Source organism: Mixophyes fleayi, chromosome 4 (genome assembly GCF_038048845.1).
Source record: "Mixophyes fleayi isolate aMixFle1 chromosome 4, aMixFle1.hap1, whole genome shotgun sequence".
Classification (NCBI taxonomy): Eukaryota; Metazoa; Chordata; class Amphibia; order Anura; family Limnodynastidae; genus Mixophyes; species Mixophyes fleayi.
Genome location: NC_134405.1, coordinates 4,078,469 through 4,101,795, shown reverse-complemented (window position 1 = coordinate 4,101,795; position 23,327 = coordinate 4,078,469). Strand labels below are relative to the sequence as shown.

The 23,327-nt window shown below is 41.7% G+C and overlaps 1 protein-coding gene across 1 annotated transcript in view; it reads left to right on the top strand.

The window, feature by feature from the left end:
• The first annotated feature begins 466 nt into the window (after window positions 1–466).
• LOC142150969 (chloride channel protein ClC-Kb-like) overlaps window positions 467–23,327 on the top strand; it is a 77,349-nt gene continuing 54,488 nt past the window's right edge. The window contains exon 1 of the mRNA XM_075206179.1: window positions 467–651. Coding sequence (XP_075062280.1) covers window positions 501–651 — 151 coding nt within the window. The 5' untranslated portion in view covers window positions 467–500. The remainder of the gene's footprint in view (window positions 652–23,327) is intronic.

The window sequence follows — 23,327 nt, the reverse complement described above, 5'->3', positions numbered from 1 at the left end:
CAAAACAGGGAGATCCCTCATCTATAACTGCACCGGGATTCTGGGTGCGGACAAATATTATGCAGGAGTCTGGGGCCTGCGTCTGACGTTCACATGAGTGGTTCACACTGGGGGTTTTGAATGCCAGGTTTTGGCAAATGCTGCAGTATTTGATGTGTCTGGATCTATATGTCTGATCTGGGAGGATACACACTGCAGAAAGGTGTTATACACCTCTATCTCTACATATCTCTATGTCTGCTGCTATCTCTGGATCTTCTCACTTCCAGGTAAGAAGTTCTTATCTCCTTCCCCGCCCCCCCCCCCCCTCCTCTTGTACACAGCACTAAACAATCCCTGTTGTGTATTCACACACTATACACCAGTGCTGGGCTGTCCAGACAGGTGTGGCTCTTACCTGGATACCTCTATATAAGGATGAGGTGACAGAGGCAAGCTCAGTCACAATGTCTCAGGTGAAGGTGGAGGAGCAGAATGGGGAGGAGGGGAAGCCGGAGGTGATGGTGTTACCACAGACTAAGGAGAAGAGGGGGGACAGTAAGGCAGAGAGCGAGATGACGGAGAGTGAGGCTTATTCCTACAAAACTATGCACAAGGAGAATCAGAGCGCACTCATCCAACTGGGCAACAGGATCCTAAGATGTATGAAACGTGAGTACACAGCTATGTGTCCTTATATCCATATACACAGCTATCTGTCATTATATCCATATACAGCTATCTGTCCTTATATCCACACACACAGCTATGTGTCCTTATATCCATATACACAGCTATGTGTCCTTATATCCACACACACAGCTATCTGTCATTATATCCACACACACAGCTATGTGTCCTTATATCCACACACACAGCTATCTGTCATTATATCCACACACACAGCTATGTGTCATTATATCCACACACACAGCTATGTGTCCTTATATCCACGCACACAGCTATGTGTCCTTATATCCACACATACAGCTGTGTGTCCTTATATTTACACACACAGCTATCTGTCCTTATATCCACACACACAGCTATGTGTCCTTATATCCACACACACAGCTATGTGTCCTTATATCCACACACACAGCTATGTGTCATTATATCGACACACACACAGCTATCTGTCATTATATCCACACACACAGCTATGTGTCATTATATCCACGCACACAGCTATCTGTCATTATATCCACACACGCAGCTATCTGTCCTTATATCCACACATACAGCTGTGTGTCCTTATATTTACACACACAGCTATCTGTCCTTATATCCACACACACAGCTATCTGTCCTTATATCCACACACACAGCTATGTGTCCTTATATCCACACACACAGCTATCTGTCCTTATATCCACACACACAGCTATGTGTCATTATATCCACACACACAGCTATGTGTCCTTATATCCACGCACACAGCTATGTGTCCTTATATCCACACATACAGCTGTGTGTCCTTATATTTACACACACAGCTATCTGTCCTTATATCCACACACACAGCTATGTGTCCTTATATCCACACACACAGCTATGTGTCCTTATATCCACACACACAGCTATGTGTCATTATATCGACACACACACAGCTATCTGTCATTATATCGACACACACACAGCTATCTGTCATTATATCCATATACACAGCTATCTGTCATTATATCCACACACACAGCTATCTGTCCTTATATCCACACACACAGCTATCTGTCATTATATCGACACACACACAGCTATCTGTCATTATATCGACACACACACAGCTATCTGTCATTATATCCACACACCGCTATCTGTCCTTATATCCACACACACAGCTATCTGTCATTATATCAGAGCCGTAACGACGGCGGTGCGGGCGGTGCCACCGCCCCGGGCGCAAGCCCAAGGGGGCGCAGCCGCCCGATACCTGACTCCGTGCCCAGAGGAATCGCTGCTCTAATTCAGCTCCCCTACAAGCAGCAATTCATTCCCGGCAATGCAGTGAAACGCATGTGCGTTCCACCGAAAGCAGGAAGTTCGGCATTTGGAACGCTTTTGCGTTTCAAATGCAGAACTTCCTGTTGTTGGAACACATGCATTGCCGGGAATGGATTGTTACTTGTAGGTGAGCTGAATTAGAGCAGCGATTCCTCTGGGCACGGAGTCAGGTATCGGGCGGAATGCAGGACGGTAAAAGGCTGAAGACAAAAAACCCAGGATTCTACTAGTCGGAGGTAGGGGCGTGATCTACATAAGGACATATATATTTATATAGGCTTGCATTGGAACACATAGCGAGGAGTCTTTTACCTTGCTCTTCCATTAAACCATAGCAGACAAACCTTCAGCAGTTTTTTTAAAAAGGCTCAGCCACCACCACCTTTACATACAAGGGAAGAGAGCAGCGGCACACACAGAAAAGTGAGTCTATTTACAACAAAAGTATTTTATGTAAACCTCATCCTGTCTTGAAGCTGAACATGTCCTGCATATAGCCTAGGGAGATAGTAAAACCAGACAGAGAATTTATCATTGCTTAGAAACAGATACAGCAATAAAACAATAATATTTTGAGGGAATTAAAGAGATATATGTTGAGCTAGTTTTGTTATGGCTTTGTATATTAATAGAAGTATTTTTAATTGATTTGTGTAAAGCACCGGGAAACAATTGGTAGAGCGGAGATGCAGTAGAGGAACATATCTGGCCTCATTTAAAGGTGAAAGCAATTTTTCGTCCCAAAGGTACAAAATTGCACTCTTACCTAGTTGTTTTGAGTTGCTCATATCTGAAGATTTATTCTATGAATAAAGCATTTTTTTTATGCTTTTGGTCTATTAACAGAACAGGTGTCATGGCATTAGTGTCATAATACCATACTTGCCAACTCTCCCTGAATGTCAGGGAGACTCCCTGAAATAGGGGTGATCTCCCTCACTCCCTGAAGAGTCTGGCATTCTCCCTGATGCTGAGCCAGTACAAGACGTGGTTGGTTTCGCCATCTGTGGCAGGATGACAGTGTTCAGAAATTGTGTCCTATGTCCATGTATTGATGCCTATGGAGGTGGCCATTTTCATGGAGACCAAGATTTAGTCAAAGACTGACAGGTGAGATAACATGACTTCAGTAATGGAGACAGAAATGTAAAAGACACTTCAGTCTCTAGAGATTCATTAGCGGCTTTTCTTTAACGCATAGGAATGTCCGGGAGACTCCCGCATTTCTGGGAGGGCTCCCGGGAAAGCAGGGCAACCTCCCGGTTCTCTGCCCCACAATAGATAAGTGGCGGTGGCCACTGCTGTAATTGGTCAAAATTGTGACAATCGTTTAGGGGCGGAGCCAAAATGATGCTATCTGTCAAGCCCTGCCCCCGCACACCCACGTCCCCCGGGATCTCCCTGAAGCCAACGAGGAAAAGTTAGCAAGTATGCATAATACTCGTTGAATAGACTTCCCCATGCCAAGGAATAGGGAAGCCTTTGCGAATGATGGGCTGTGAATATCGCTAGTGGTAACTGCTTTATTATCACTTAGTCCTATATTAATACATACTATTGCAATAGGAGTACAAATAAAAATATATTTCCCCCCATAAAGGACAAATTAATAAAGTAAAAATGTTTTGCAAAGAATTAAAAATGCAACGTGTGTGTGTGTGTACATATATATATATATATATATATATATATATATATATATTATAATATACAAATTCTTTCAGTAAAGTGCTAGCCACACCCACACTAGGTTGGCCACACCCACTCGTCAAATGCCACTCCCACTTAGATGGGGGGCGCCGGTGCCCAGTCTCGCCCAGGGCACCAAAATGTCTAGTTACGGCACTGCATTATATCCACACACACAGCTATCTGTCATTATATCCACACACACAGCTATGTGTCCTTATATCCATACACACAGCTATCTGTCCTTATATCCACACACACAGCTATCTGTCATTATATCCACACACACAGCTATCTGTCATTATATCCACACACACAGCTATCTGTCATTATATCCACACACACAGCTATGTGTCATTATATCCACACACACAGCTATCTGTCATTATATCCACACGCACAGCTATGTGTCATTATATCCACACGCACAGCTATCTGTCCTTATATCCACACACACAGCTATCTGTCATTATATCCACACACACAGCTATCTGTCCTTATATCCACATACACAGCTATCTGTCATTATAGCCACATACACAGCTATCTGTCATTATAGCCACATACACAGCTATCTGTCATTATATCCACACACACAGCTATCTGTCCTTATATCCACACACACAGCTATCTGTCATTATATCCACACGCACAGCTATGTGTCATTATATCCACACGCACAGCTATCTGTCCTTATATCCACACACACAGCTATCTGTCCTTATATCCACACACACAGCTATGTGTCCTTATATCCACACACACAGCTATCTGTCATTATATCCACACACACAGCTATCTGTCATTATATCCACACACACAGCTATCTGTCATTATAGCCACATACACAGCTATCTGTTATTATAGCCACACACACAGCTATCTGTCATTATATCCACACACACAGCTATCTGTCATTATATCCACACGCACAGCTATCTGTCATTATATCCACACACACAGCTATGTGTCCTTATATCCACACACACAGCTATCTGTCCTTATATCCACACACACAGCTATGTGTCATTATATCCACACACACAGCTATGTGTCCTTATATCCACACACACAGCTATCTGTCCTTATATCCACATACACAGCTATCTGTCATTATATCCACACACACAGCTATCTGTCATTATATCCACACACACACAGCTATCTGTCATTATATCCGTACACACACAGCTATCTGTCCTTATATCCACACACACAGCTATGTGTCCTTATATCCACACACACAGCTATCTGTCCTTATATCCACACACACACAGCTATCTGTCATTATATCCACACACAGCTATCTGTCCTTATATCCACACACACAGCTCTCTGTCATTATATCCATACACACACAGCTATCTGTCCTTATATCCACACACACAGCTATGTGTCCTTATATCCACACACACAGCTATGTGTCCTTATATCCACACACACAGCTATGTGTCATTATATCCACACACACAGCTATGTGTCCTTATATCCACACACACACAGCTATGTGTCCTTATATCCACACACAGCTATGTGTCATTATATCCACACACACAGCTATGTTTCCTTATATCCACACACACAGCTATGTGTCCTTATATCCACACACACACAGCTATGTGTCATTATATCCACACACACAGCTATGTGTCCTTATATCCACACACAGCTATGTGTCATTATATCCACACACACAGCTATGTGTCCTTATATCCACACACACAGCTATGTGTCCTTATATCCACACACACACAGCTATGTGTCATTATATCCACACACACAGCTATGTGTCCTTATATCCACACACACACAGCTATGTGTCCTTATATCCACACACAGCTATGTGTCATTATATCCACACACACAGCTATGTGTCATTATATACATACACACAGCTATCTGTCATTATATCCACACACACAGCTATGTGTCATTATATCCACACACACAGCTATCTGTCATTATATCCACACACACAGCTATGTGTCATTATATCCACACACACAGCTATCTGTCATTATATCCACACACACAGCTATGTGTCCTTATATCCATACACACAGCTATCTGTCCTTATATCCACACACAGCTATCTGTCCTTATATCCACACACAGCTATGTGTCATTATATCCACACACACAGCTATCTGTCATTATATTCACACACACACAGCTATCTGTCCTTATATCCACACACAGCTATGTGTCCTTATATCCACACACAGCTATCTGTCATTATATCCACACAAACACACAGCTATCTGTCCTTATATCCACACACAGCTATGTGTCCTTATATCCACACACAGCTATCTGTCATTATATCCACACAAACACACAGCTATCTGTCCTTATATCCACACACAGCTATGTGTCCTTATATCCACACACACAGCTATCTGTCCTTATATCCACACACAGCTATGTGTCCTTATATCCACACACACAGCTATCTGTCCTTATATCCACACACACACAGCTATCTGTCATTATATCCACACACACACAGCTATCTGTCCTTATATCCACACACACAGCTATCTGTCATTATATCCACACACACAGCTATCTGTCATTATATCCACACACACAGCTATGTGTCCTTATATCCATACACACAGCTATCTGTCCTTATATCCACACACACAGCTATCTGTCATTATATCCACACACACAGCTATCTGTCATTATATCCACACACACAGCTATCTGTCATTATATCCACACGCACAGCTATGTGTCATTATATCCACACGCACAGCTATCTGTCCTTACATCCACACACACAGCTATGTGTCATTATATCCACACACACAGCTATCTGTCCTTATATCCACACACACAGCTATCTGTCCTTACATCCACACACACAGCTATCTGTCCTTACATCCACACACACAGCTATGTGTCATTATATCCACACACACAGCTATGTGTCATTATATCCACACACACAGCTATGTGTCAATATATCCACACACACAGCTATGTGTCATTATATCCACACACACAGCTATCTGTCATTATATCCACACACACAGCTATGTGTCATTATATCCACACACACAGCTATGTGTCAATATATCCACACACACAGCTATGTGTCATTATATCCACACACACAGCTATCTGTCATTATATCCACACACACAGCTATGTGTCATTATATCCACACACACAGCTATCTGTCAATATATCCACACACACAGCTATCTGTCATTATATCCACACACAGCTATCTGTCCTTATATCCACACACACAGCTATCTGTCCTTATATCCACACACACAGCTATGTGTCCTTATATCCACACACACAGCTATCTGTCATTATATCCACACACACAGCTATCTGTCATTATATCCACACACACAGCTATCTGTCCTTTTATCCATACACACAGCTATGTGTCATTATATCCATACACAGCTATCTGTCCTTATATCCACACACACAGCTATCTGTCATTATAGCCACATACACAGCTATCTGTTATTATATCCACACACACAGCTATCTGTCCTTATATCCACACACACAGCTATCTGTCATTATATCCACACACACAGCTATCTGTCATTATATCCACACACACAGCTATGTGTCCTTATATCCATACACACAGCTATCTGTCCTTATATCCACACACACAGCTATCTGTCATTATATCCACACACACAGCTATCTGTCATTATATCCACACACACAGCTATCTGTCATTATATCCACACGCACAGCTATGTGTCATTATATCCACACGCACAGCTATCTGTCCTTACATCCACACACACAGCTATGTGTCATTATATCCACACACACAGCTATCTGTCCTTATATCCACACACACAGCTATCTGTCCTTACATCCACACACACAGCTATCTGTCCTTACATCCACACACACAGCTATGTGTCATTATATCCACACACACAGCTATGTGTCATTATATCCACACACACAGCTATGTGTCAATATATCCACACACACAGCTATGTGTCATTATATCCACACACACAGCTATCTGTCATTATATCCACACACACAGCTATGTGTCATTATATCCACACACACAGCTATGTGTCAATATATCCACACACACAGCTATGTGTCATTATATCCACACACACAGCTATGTGTCATTATATCCACACACACAGCTATCTGTCAATATATCCACACACACAGCTATCTGTCATTATATCCACACACAGCTATCTGTCCTTATATCCACACACACAGCTATCTGTCCTTATATCCACACACACAGCTATGTGTCCTTATATCCACACACACAGCTATCTGTCATTATATCCACACACACAGCTATCTGTCATTATATCCACACACACAGCTATCTGTCCTTTTATCCATACACACAGCTATGTGTCATTATATCCATACACAGCTATCTGTCCTTATATCCACACACACAGCTATCTGTCATTATAGCCACATACACAGCTATCTGTTATTATATCCACACACACAGCTATCTGTCCTTATATCCACACACACAGCTATCTGTCATTATATCCACACACACAGCTATCTGTCCTTATATCCACACACACACAGCTATCTGTCATTATATCCACACACACAGCTATCTGTCATTATATCCACACACACAGCTATGTGTCCTTATATCCACACACAGCTATGTGTCATTATATCCACACACAGCTATCTGTCCTTATATCCACACACACAGCTATCTGTCCTTATATCCACACACACAGCTATCTGTCCTTATATCCACGCACACACAGCTATCTGTCCTTATATCCACACACAGCTATCTGTCCTTATATCCACACACAGCTATCTGTTATTATATCCACACACACAGCTATCTGTCCTTATATCCACACACAGCTATGTGTCATTATATCCACACGCACAGCTATGTGTCATTATATCCACACGCACAGCTATCTGTCCTTATATCCACACACACAGCTATCTGTCCTTATATCCACACACAGCTATCTGTCCTTATATCCACACACAGCTATCTGTTATTATATCCACACACACAGCTATCTGTCCTTATATCCACACACACAGCTATCTGTCCTTATATCCACGCACACACAGCTATCTGTCCTTATATCCACACACAGCTATCTGTCCTTATATCCACACACAGCTATCTGTTATTATATCCACACACACAGCTATCTGTCCTTATATCCACACACAGCTATGTGTCATTATATCCACACGCACAGCTATGTGTCATTATATCCACACGCACAGCTATCTGTCCTTATATCCACACGCACAGCTATCTGTCCTTATATCCACACACACAGCTATCTGTCCTTACATCCACACACACAGCTATGTGTCATTATATCCACACACACAGCTATGTGTCATTATATCCACACACACAGCTATCTGTCAATATATCCACACACACAGCTATGTGTCATTATATCCACACACACAGCTATCTGTCCTTATATCCACACACACAGCTATCTGTCCTTATATCCACGCACACACAGCTATCTGTCCTTATATCCACACACAGCTATCTGTCCTTATATCCACACACAGCTATGTGTCATTATATCCACACACACAGCTATCTGTCATTATATCCACACACACAGCTATGTGTCCTTATATCCACACACACAGCTATGTGTCCTTATATCCATACACACAGCTATCTGTCCTTATATCCACACACAGCTATCTGTCCTTATATCCACACACAGCTATGTGTCATTATATCCACACACACAGCTATCTGTCATTATATTCACACACACACAGCTATCTGTCCTTATATCCACACACAGCTATCTGTCCTTATATCCACACACAGCTATGTGTCATTATATCCACACACACAGCTATCTGTCCTTATATCCACACACACAGCTATGTGTCCTTATATCCACACACACAGCTATCTGTCATTATATCCACACAAACACACAGCTATCTGTCCTTATATCCACACACACAGCTATCTGTCCTTATATCCACACACACACAGCTATCTGTCCTTATATCCACACACACAGCTATCTGTCATTATATCCACACACACAGCTATCTGTCATTATATCCATACACACAGCTATCTGTCCTTATATCCATACACACAGCTATCTGTCCTTATATCCACACACACAGCTATCTGTCATTATATCCACACACACAGCTATCTGTCATTATATCCACACACACAGCTATCTGTCATTATAGCCACACACACAGCTATCTGTTATTATATCCACACACACAGCTATCTGTCATTATATCCACACACAGCTATCTGTCCTTATATCCACACACAGCTATGTGTCATTATATCCACACACACAGCTATCTGTCATTATATCCACACAAACACACAGCTATCTGTCCTTATATCCACACACACAGCTATCTGTCCTTATATCCACACACACACAGCTATCTGTCATTATATCCACACACACACAGCTATCTGTCCTTATATCCACACACACAGCTATCTGTCATTATATCCACACACACAGCTATCTGTCATTATATCCACACACACAGCTATCTGTCATTATAGCCACATACACAGCTATCTGTTATTATATCCACACACACAGCTATCTGTCCTTATATCCACACACAGCTATGTGTCATTATATCCACACGCACAGCTATGTGTCATTATATCCACACACACAGCTATCTGTCCTTATATCCACACACACAGCTATCTGTCCTTACATCCACACACACAGCTATGTGTCATTATATCCACACACACAGCTATGTGTCATTATATCCACACACACAGCTATCTGTCAATATATTATCCACACACACAGCTATGTGTCATTATATCCACACACACAGCTATCTGTCATTATATCCACACACACAGCTATCTGTCCTTTTATCCATACACACAGCTATGTGTCATTATATCCATACACAGCTATCTGTCCTTATATCCACACACACAGCTATGTGTCCTTATATCCACGCACACAGCTATCTGTCCTTATATCCACACACACAGCTATCTGTCATTATATCCACACACACAGCTATCTGTCATTATATCCATACACACAGCTATCTGTCCTTATATCCATACACACAGCTATCTGTCCTTATATCCACACACACAGCTATCTGTCATTATATCCACACACACAGCTATCTGTCATTATATCCACACACACAGCTATCTGTCATTATAGCCACATACACAGCTATCTGTCATTATATCCACACACACAGCTATCTGTCCTTATATCCACACACAGCTATGTGTCATTATATCCACACGCACAGCTATGTGTCATTATATCCACACGCACAGCTATCTGTCCTTATATCCACACACACAGCTATCTGTCCTTATATCCACACACACAGCTATGTGTCCTTATATCCACACACACAGCTATCTGTCATTATATCCACACACACAGCTATCTGTCATTATATCCACACACACAGCTATCTGTCCTTTTATCCATACACACAGCTATGTGTCATTATATCCATACACAGCTATCTGTCCTTATATCCACACACACAGCTATCTGTCATTATAGCCACATACACAGCTATCTGTTATTATATCCACACACACAGCTATCTGTCCTTATATCCACACACACAGCTATCTGTCATTATATCCACACACACAGCTATCTGTCCTTATATCCACACACACACAGCTATCTGTCATTATATCCACACACACAGCTATCTGTCATTATATCCACACACACAGCTATGTGTCCTTATATCCACACACAGCTATGTGTCATTATATCCACACACACAGCTATGTGTCATTATATCCATACACACAGCTATCTGTCCTTATATCCACACACACAGCTATCTGTCCTTATATCCACGCACACACAGCTATCTGTCCTTATATCCACACACAGCTATCTGTCCTTATATCCACACACAGCTATCTGTTATTATATCCACACACACAGCTATCTGTCCTTATATCCACACACAGCTATGTGTCATTATATCCACACGCACAGCTATGTGTCATTATATCCACACGCACAGCTATCTGTCCTTATATCCACACACACAGCTATCTGTCCTTATATCCACACACACAGCTATCTGTCCTTACATCCACACACACAGCTATGTGTCATTATATCCACACACACAGCTATGTGTCATTATATCCACACACACAGCTATCTGTCAATATATCCACACACACAGCTATGTGTCATTATATCCACACACACAGCTATCTGTCCTTATATCCACACACACAGCTATCTGTCCTTATATCCACGCACACACAGCTATCTGTCCTTATATCCACACACAGCTATCTGTCCTTATATCCACACACAGCTATGTGTCATTATATCCACACACACAGCTATCTGTCATTATATCCACACACACAGCTATGTGTCCTTATATCCACACACACAGCTATGTGTCCTTATATCCATACACACAGCTATCTGTCCTTATATCCACACACAGCTATCTGTCCTTATATCCACACACAGCTATGTGTCATTATATCCACACACACAGCTATCTGTCATTATATTCACACACACACAGCTATCTGTCCTTATATCCACACACAGCTATCTGTCCTTATATCCACACACAGCTATGTGTCATTATATCCACACACACAGCTATCTGTCCTTATATCCACACACACAGCTATGTGTCCTTATATCCACACACACAGCTATCTGTCATTATATCCACACAAACACACAGCTATCTGTCCTTATATCCACACACACAGCTATCTGTCCTTATATCCACACACACACAGCTATCTGTCCTTATATCCACACACACAGCTATCTGTCATTATATCCACACACACAGCTATCTGTCATTATATCCATACACACAGCTATCTGTCCTTATATCCATACACACAGCTATCTGTCCTTATATCCACACACACAGCTATCTGTCATTATATCCACACACACAGCTATCTGTCATTATATCCACACACACAGCTATCTGTCATTATAGCCACACACACAGCTATCTGTTATTATATCCACACACACAGCTATCTGTCATTATATCCACACACAGCTATCTGTCCTTATATCCACACACAGCTATGTGTCATTATATCCACACACACAGCTATCTGTCATTATATCCACACAAACACACAGCTATCTGTCCTTATATCCACACACACAGCTATCTGTCCTTATATCCACACACACACAGCTATCTGTCATTATATCCACACACACACAGCTATCTGTCCTTATATCCACACACACAGCTATCTGTCATTATATCCACACACACAGCTATCTGTCATTATATCCACACACACAGCTATCTGTCATTATAGCCACATACACAGCTATCTGTTATTATATCCACACACACAGCTATCTGTCCTTATATCCACACACAGCTATGTGTCATTATATCCACACGCACAGCTATGTGTCATTATATCCACACACACAGCTATCTGTCCTTATATCCACACACACAGCTATCTGTCCTTATATCCACACACACAGCTATCTGTCCTTACATCCACACACACAGCTATGTGTCATTATATCCACACACACAGCTATGTGTCATTATATCCACACACACAGCTATCTGTCAATATATTATCCACACACACAGCTATGTGTCATTATATCCACACACACAGCTATCTGTCATTATATCCACACACACAGCTATCTGTCCTTTTATCCATACACACAGCTATGTGTCATTATATCCATACACAGCTATCTGTCCTTATATCCACACACACAGCTATGTGTCCTTATATCCACGCACACAGCTATCTGTCCTTATATCCACACACACAGCTATCTGTCATTATATCCACACACACAGCTATCTGTCATTATATCCATACACACAGCTATCTGTCCTTATATCCATACACACAGCTATCTGTCCTTATATCCACACACACAGCTATCTGTCATTATATCCACACACACAGCTATCTGTCATTATATCCACACACACAGCTATCTGTCATTATAGCCACATACACAGCTATCTGTCATTATATCCACACACACAGCTATCTGTCCTTATATCCACACACAGCTATGTGTCATTATATCCACACGCACAGCTATGTGTCATTATATCCACACGCACAGCTATCTGTCCTTATATCCACACACACAGCTATCTGTCCTTATATCCACACACACAGCTATCTGTCCTTACATCCACACACACAGCTATGTGTCATTATATCCACACACACAGCTATGTGTCATTATATCCACACACACAGCTATCTGTCAATATATTATCCACACACACAGCTATGTGTCATTATATCCACACACACAGCTATCTGTCATTATATCCACACACACAGCTATCTGTCCTTTTATCCATACACACAGCTATGTGTCATTATATCCATACACAGCTATCTGTCCTTATATCCACACACACAGCTATGTGTCCTTATATCCACGCACACAGCTATCTGTCCTTATATCCATACACACAGCTATCTGTCATTATATCCACACAAACACACAGCTATCTGTCCTTATATCCACACACACAGCTATGTGTCCTTATATCCACACACACACAGCTATCTGTCCTTATATCCACGCACACAGCTACGTGTCCTTATATCCATACACACAGCTATCTGTCCTTATATCCACGCACACAGCTATGTGTCCTTATATCCATACACACAGCTATGTGTCCTTATATCCATACACACAGCTATGTGTCCTTATATCCACGCACACAGCTATGTGTCCTTATATCCATACACACAGCTATGTGTCCTTATATCCACACACACACAGCTATCTGTCATTATATCCACACAAACACACAGCTATCTGTCCTTATATCCACACACACAGCTATCTGTCCTTATATCCACACACACACAGCTATCTGTCCTTATATCCACACACACAGCTATCTGTCATTATATCCACACACACACACAGCTATCTGTCATTATATCCACACACACAGCTCTCTGTCATTATATCCACACACACAGCTCTCTGTCATTATATCCACACACACAGCTATGTGTCATTATATCCACACACACAGCTATCTGTCATTATATCCACACACACAGCTATCTGTCCTTATATCCATACACACAGCTATCTGTCCTTATATCCACACACACAGCTATCTGTCATTATATCCACACACACAGCTATGTGTCCTTATATCCACACACACACAGCTATCTGTCCTTATATCCATACACACAGCTATCTGTCCTTATATCCACACACACAGCTATCTGTCATTATATCCACACACACAGCTATCTGTCCTTATATCCACATACACACAGCTATCTGTCATTATATCCACACACACAGCTATGTGTCCTTATATCCACACACACACAGCTATCTGTCATTATATCCACACACACAGCTATCTGTCCTTATATCCACACACACAGCTATGTGTCCTTATATCCACACACACACAGCTATCTGTCATTATATCCACACACACAGCTATGTGTCCTTATATCCATACACACAGCTATCTGTCATTACATCCACACACACAGCTATCTGTCCTTATATCCACACACACACAGCTATCTGTCATTATATACACACACACAGCTATGTGTCCTTATATCCATACACACAGCTATCTGTCCTTATATCCACACACACAGCTATCTGTCATTATATCCACACACACAGCTATGTGTCCTTATATCCACACACACAGCTATCTGTCATTATAGCCACATACACAGCTATCTGTTATTATATCCACACACACAGCTATCTGTCCTTATATCCACACATACAGCTATGTGTCCTTATATCCACACACACAGCTATGTGTCCTTATATCCACACACACAGCTATGTGTCCTTATATCCACACACACAGCTATGTGTCCTTATATCCACACACACAGCTATCTGTCCTTATATCCACACACACCGCTATGTGTCCTTATATCCACATACACAGCTATGTGTCCTTATATCCACACATACAGCTATGTGTCCTTATATCCACACACACAGCTATGTGTCCTTATATCCACACACAGCTATGTGTCCTTATATCCACACACACAGCTATCTGTCCTTATTAGAGATGGTCACTGACCCCCGTGTTTCGGTTTTGGATTCGGTTTTGGATCTGGATTACCGTCGGGTTTTGGTTTTGGTTTTGGTTTTGCAAAACCGCCATTGCGTGTTTTGGTTTTGGTTTTGGTTTTGTTTGGTTTTGTTTTGCTATTTTTTTGGAAAATCCATGTTTTTGGGCCTAAATTAACCCAATTTAGTGCTCCAACTGTTTTAGAGACAAGTAATCTAATTGTTGAGGTAATAAATCATCCAAAAAAACAGTTTAATTCTTCGTTGGTAGGCCTATTCTACACACAAAACAGATTGTCTTCCTCTCCATCTATGCATATTGGCAATGCAGCCATCGTCTTTGAATGTGTATTACACCCTACACTTATAGTTAAATATGTAAAGAAATGGAAAAAGCCAGTTTGGTTTCTGTCTCTCAAGGCCCCCCTCCACTTGTATAAAATACCAAAAAATTCAGCCATTATAGACTGTACAATATTAATTGACATGGAGAAAGCCAGTTTGGTTTCTGTCTCTCTAGGCCCCCCTCCACTTGTATAAAATACTAAAAAATTCAGCCATTATAGACTGTACAATATTAATTGACATGGAGAAAGACAGTTTGGGGTCACTCTGTCTCTCTAGGCCCCCCTCCACTTGTATAAAATACCAAAAAATTCAGCCATTATAGACTGTACAATATTAATTGACATGGAGAAAGCCAGTTTGGTTTCTGTCTCTCTAGGCCCCCCCTCCACTTGTATAAAATACTAAAAAATTCAGCCATTATAGACTGTACAATATTAATTGACATGGAGAAAGACAGTTTGGGGTCACTCTGTCTCTCTAGGCCCCCCTCCACTTGTATAAAATACCAAAAAATTCAGCCATTATAGACTGTACAATATTAATTGACATGGAAAAAGCCAGTTTGGTTTCTGTCTCTCTAGGCCCCCCTCCACTTGTATAAAATACCCAAAAATTTAGCCATTATAGACTGTACAATATTATGAAAAATGGACAAAGCCAGTTTAGGGTCACTCTGTCTATGACACCCTACCCTTAAGGATAAATTGCCCTAACAGCAGCCTTTCAAGATGGTATGTGATATGGAAATGCCACAAGTCCCTTTCCTCTTTGGGGGTAGATTGCACCCTACACTTACATAGAAAGTTTTAAAAAGATGTTATCGGCATCATCTTCAGCTTAATCCTCACCCTCATCAGTGTGTACGTCATCATCACAGACTATCAATTCATCGCCGCTTGAATCTGCCATTAGAGAACAGTCAGTGCTTGGATGTCTTGGATGGTGAAGGCCTTCCTCGTGGAAGATGTAGTTCATTTTTATAAACATCATTTTCTCCACATTTTTGGGAAGTAACCTTCTACGGCGATCACTGACTAAGTTCCCTGCTGTGCTGAACACTCGTTCAGAGTACACACTGGAGGGTGGGCAGCTTAGGTATTGCAAAGCAAGTTTGTACATGGGTTTCCAAATGGCCTGCTTTTCTTCCCAGTAAGGAAAGGGACTGTCTGACATTTCCATATCAACTACCTCTTGAAAGTAATCCTCCACCATCCTTTGCATGTTTATACTCATATTGGATGGAGTTATGGGCAAAGTGACACATTTTTTTGAAAAATCCTTCAAACCAGCCCAGATGTTAAATTGTTCTGGTCTGCCCCCTGTGTCTTCCCTGCTTCTTTTTTGGAAATTTAATTTTTTACGAGCAACAGCTTGAGAAAGTGAAGGAGGACACGTCGTCAAGCCGAGGCCCAGTTCAGCGGCCAACTTGCTGAGCAATAGCTCCTTGCAAAAGTTCACATCTCGCTCATTTACAGGTGAAGACTCAATGTAGGTTTTAAACCTTGGATCAAGCACAGTGGCCAAAACGTACTGATCCGAGTTCAAGATCTTAATAACTCGAGGATCATTGTGAAGCGAATTAAGTACTTGATCGACAAGGCCAACATACTTTGCTGAATTGCTTGCTTTCAGCTCCTCCTTCATTTTCTCAAGCTGCTTTTCTAATAGTCTAATTAAAGGAATGACTTGGCTCAAACTAGCAGAGTCTGCACTGACCTCACATGTCACAACTTCAAATGGTTTCAGCACCTTGCACAGCACTGAAAGGATTCCCCACTGTGCAAGAGTGAAATACATCCCCCCTCCTTTCCCAATGTCATGACTTGTGCAATATGCTTGGATGGCTTTGCGCTGTTCCTCCATCCTCTGAAGCATGTACAGGGTGGAATTCCACCGAGTTACCACCTCTTGCTTAAGTTGGTGGCAGGGCAAGTTAAACTGCTCTTGGAGCTGCTGTAATCTCCTACATGCTGTGGCTGAATGCCTGAAATGGCCTGAAATTTTACGGGCCACCGAAAGCATCTCCTGCACCTCACGGTTATTTCGTAGGAAGCTCTGCACCACCAAGTTGATGGTGTGAGCAAAACAGGGAATATGTTGGAAATCACCCAGCTGTAATGCTCGCACTATATTGTTGGCGTTATCTGAAATGACATACCCTGGGGAGAGTCCGAGTGGTATAAGCCATGCATCAATCACATCTCTCAGTTTGCGTAACAAATTGTCAGCCGTATGCCTGTTAGTGAAGCCGGTGATACAAAGAGTGGCCTGCCTGTGACAAATGTTACGTAGTGGTGTACATGCTGCTGCTGTTCCTGCTGGTGAAGGTGAATGACCAACCCAGTGGGCTGTCACAGTCATATAGTCTTTGGTTTGGCCACTTCCACTTGTCCACATATCTGTGGTTAAGTGAACAGTGGGCAGAATGGCATTTTTCAGCGCAATCTCTACATTTTTACACACTTTTTGGTATAGTTGTGGAATAGCTTTACGGGAGAAATGGTGTCGCGATGGAATTCTGTAACGCGGACACAAAACCTCAATTAACTGTGAAAAACCAGCTGCGTTTATTGTAGAGATTGGACGCAGATCTAACACTAACATTGCAGCCATGGCGTCTGTGATTCGCTTGGCGACTGGGTGACTGCTGTCATATTTGCTTCCCCTCACAAATGATTGTTTCACAGTTAATTGCTGAAATGTAGGACTGCTCATTTTATTAACCTGCCTCTGGGATGACGATTCACCCCCAGCAGCAGCAACAGCAGCAGCAGGACTAACGCTTTCTTCAGAGGAATCAATAATAGTGCCGGAGTCATCCAGCCTTAAGTGGGATGCCGGGCTAACTCCGAGCGCTACTGAGGATATTGATGAGGATGGTGTGGTGGGTGTATTTTGTAGCCGTCGGTATGTCGGTGAGCGGAGGGTCTTAGCTGATGAGGGAGTGCTTGTATTCTTTTGGGAAGAACTTTCAGCTTTTCCCAACACTTTGCCATGAACTCTCGTTAAATGGCGTAACATAGACGAGGTTCCAAGATGGTTAAGGTCCCTCCCTCGACTGACTGTGGCTTCACATACACTACAAATGGCTATACAATTGTTGTCTGGATTTGGGTAGAAATAATTCCACACATAAGAAGTGGATTTTTTTGTTTTATGCCCAGGCATGACAATGGCCTTTTTCTTGTCACGTGCCAGAACTGCTGCCACTGGTGCAGGACTTACACAAACAACCTCATCCTCATCAACATCCTCATTAGCGCCCTCGTCGCCTACACAAATCTCCCCCTCATCCTCTTCTAATTCCAAAGTGGCATCCTCAATTTGGGTATCACCGGCTACACTCGGGCTATTAAGGCACACATCAGCAGAATGCTCACGATTAGACATCCCACTGTTGGATGGACTCTCCACAGGGATTGTTGTCATTTGTGAATCAGAGCAAATATTCTCCTGTAATGCCTCACTGTTATCTTGCAGCTCGGCTTTGACGCGTAACAGTAGTTGTGCACCAATTGTAGGCTGGGTAACTTTTTGGGATCTGCCACTAATAGCCAAAGGTGAAGGCCTCATTCTCTCTTTGCCACTGCGTGTGTAGAATGGCATGCTTGCAATTTTTTTTTTATCGTCACTTAACTTTTGCTCAGTTACACTTCTTTTTCGCTTCAATACAGTAAATTTTTTTTTGGTTTTTGTTTTTTGCATTAATTTGAAAACACTCTGTTGTTTGACATCGCCTTGGCCAGATGACGTACTGGGAACACTAACATCAGGACTGGTGACAGAACCTGGTTGCTCATTCAGATCATATGTGGACTGCTTTGAATCCATTTTGAGCGCAAACCACTGGGGAGTGCTAAAAATTATTTAGTAGATACTGCTGACAGATATGACTTTGGACAGCCAGAAATATTAATGCACAATTAGGGAGGACACCCCAAAAGCACTGAGGAGTGCTAAAAATTATTTGGTAGATACTGCTGACAGATATGACTTTTGACAGCCAGAAATATTAATGCACAATTAGGGAGGACACCCCAAAAGCACTGAGGAGTGCTAAAAATTATTTGGTAGATACTGCTGACAGATATGACTTTTGACAGCTAGAAATATTAATGCACAATTAGGGAGGACACCCCAAAAGCACTGAGGAGTGCTAAAAATTATTTAGTAAATACTGCTGACAGAAATGACTTTTGACAGCCAGAAATATTAATGCACAATTAGGGAGGACACCCCAAAAGCACTGAGGTGTGCTAAAAATTATTTAGTAGATACTGCTGACAGAAATGACTTTTGACAGCCAGAAATATTAATGCACAATTAGGGAGGACACCCCAAAAGCACTGAGGAGTGCTACAAATTATTTAGTAGATACTGCTGACAGATATGACTTTTGACAGCCAGAAATATTAATGCACAATTAGGGAGGACACCCCAAAAGCACTGAGGAGTGCTACAAATTATTTAGTAGATACTGCTGACAGATATGACTTTTGACAGCCAGAAATATTAATGCACAATTAGGGAGGACACCCCAAAAGCACTGAGGAGTGCTAAAAATTATTTGGTAGATACTGCTGACAGATATGACTTTTGACAGCCAGAAATATTAATGCACAATTAGGGAGGACACCCCAAAAGCACTGAGGAGTGCTAAAAATTATTTGGTAGATACTGCTGACAGATATGACTTTTGACAGCCAGAAATATTAATGCACAATTAGGGAGGACACCCCAAAAGCACTGAGGAGTGCTAAAAATTATTTGGTAGATACTGCTGACAGATATGACTTTTGACAGCCAGAAATATTAATGCACAATTAGGGAGGACACCCCAAAAGCACTGAGGTGTGCTAAAAATTATTTAGTAGATACTGCTGACAGATATGACTTTTGACAGCCAGAAATATTAATGCACAATTAGGGAGGACACCCCAAAAGCACTGAGGTGTGCTAAAAATTATTTAGTAGATACTGCTGACAGAAATGACTTTTGACAGCCAGAAATATTAATGCACAATTAGGGAGGACACCCCAAAAGCACTGAGGAGTGCTACAAATTATTTAGTAGATACTGCTGACAGATATGACTTTTGACAGCCAGAAATATTAATGCACAATTAGGGAGGACACCCCAAAAGCACTGAGGAGTGCTACAAATTATTTAGTAGATACTGCTGACAGATATGACTTTTGACAGCCAGAAATATTAATGCACAATTAGGGAGGACACCCCAAAAGCACTGAGGAGTACTAAAAATTATTTGGTAGATACTGCTGACAGATATGACTTTTGACAGCCAGAAATATTAATGCACAATTAGGGAGGACACCCCAAAAGCACTGAGGAGTGCTAAAAATTATTTGGTAGATACTGCTGACAGATATGACTTTTGACAGCCAGAAATATTAATGCACAATTAGGGAGGACACCCCAAAAGCACTGAGGAGTGCTACAAATTATTTAGTAGATACTGCTGACAGATATGACTTTTGACAGCCAGAAATATTAATGCACAATTAGGGAGGACACCCCAAAAGCACTGAGGAGTGCTACAAATTATTTAGTAGATACTGCTGACAGAAATGACTTTTGACAGCCAGAAATATTAATGCACAATTAGGGAGGACACCCCAAAAGCACTGAGGAGTGCTACAAATTATTTAGTAGATACTGCTGACAGATATGACTTTTGACAGCCAGAAATATTAATGCACAATTAGGGAGGACACCCCAAAAGCACTGAGGAGTGCTACAAATTATTTAGTAGATACTGCTGACAGATATGACTTTTGACAGCCAGAAATATTAATGCACAATTAGGGAGGACACCCCAAAAGCACTGAGGTGTGCTAAAAATTATTTAGTAGATACTGCTGACAGATATGACTTTTGACAGCCAGAAATATTAATGCACAATTAGGGAGGACACCCCAAAAGCACTGAGGAGTGCTACAAATTATTTAGTAGATACTGCTGACAGATATGACTTTTGACAGCCAGAAATATTTATGCACAATTATGGGGGACACCCCAAAAGCGCTGGGGAGTGCCAAATATGAAGAAAAAATAATAAACCTCTATCCTCCTCTCTGCACTAGCGATTTTGGTTAGAGCAATTGCAAGAACAATATTGTATTCTCTGTCCCTGCTCTAATCAGCCTATGACTACACCCTGCTCTCTCCCTCTGTCCAATGGCGATGGATTGCTGTGGAGGCGTGTATTTATAAAGTTGAAGTATCGCGAGAACCGAGCCCCGAGATCCGACGACGTCACAATGACGTTCGGCCTCGATTTGGATTCGGAATGGGCGGGAGAGTACCGAGCTGCTCAGCTCGGTACTCGGATACCCAAAGTTCGGGTGGGTTCGGTTCTCGGAGAACCGGACCCGCCCATCTCTAGTCCTTATATCCACACACACCGCTATGTGTCCTTATATCCACACACACCGCTATGTGTCCTTATATCCACACACACAGCTATGTGTCATTATATCCACACACACAGCTATGTGTCCTTATATCCACACACACAGCTGTGTGTCCTTATATTTACACACACAGCTATCTGTCCTTATATCCACACACACAGCTATCTGTCCTTATATCCACACACACAGCTATGTGTCATTATATCCACACACACAGCTATGTGTCCTTATATCCACACACACAGCTATCTGTCCTTATATCCACACACACAGCTATGTGTCCTTATATCCACACACACAGCTATGTGTCCTTATATCCACACACACAGCTATGTGTCCTTATATCCACATACACAGCTATGTGTCCTTATATCCACATACACAGCTATGTGTCCTTATATCCACATACACAGCTATGTGTCCTTATATCCACATACACAGCTATGTGTCCTTATATCCACACACACAGCTATCTGTCCTTATATCCACACACACACAGCTATGTGTCCTTATATCCACACACACAGCTATCTGTCCTTATATCCACACACACAGCTATCTGTCCTTATATCCACACACACAGCTATGTGTCATTATATCCACACACACAGCTATGTGTCATTATATCCACACACACAGCTATGTGTCATAACAGGCCCCTGATTAAAGTCAGCACTTTTAACTGAAACGTACGTCTGTTCCGCTCAGTATTTCCATATTTTGTATTACACTTCAGTTTGGGTT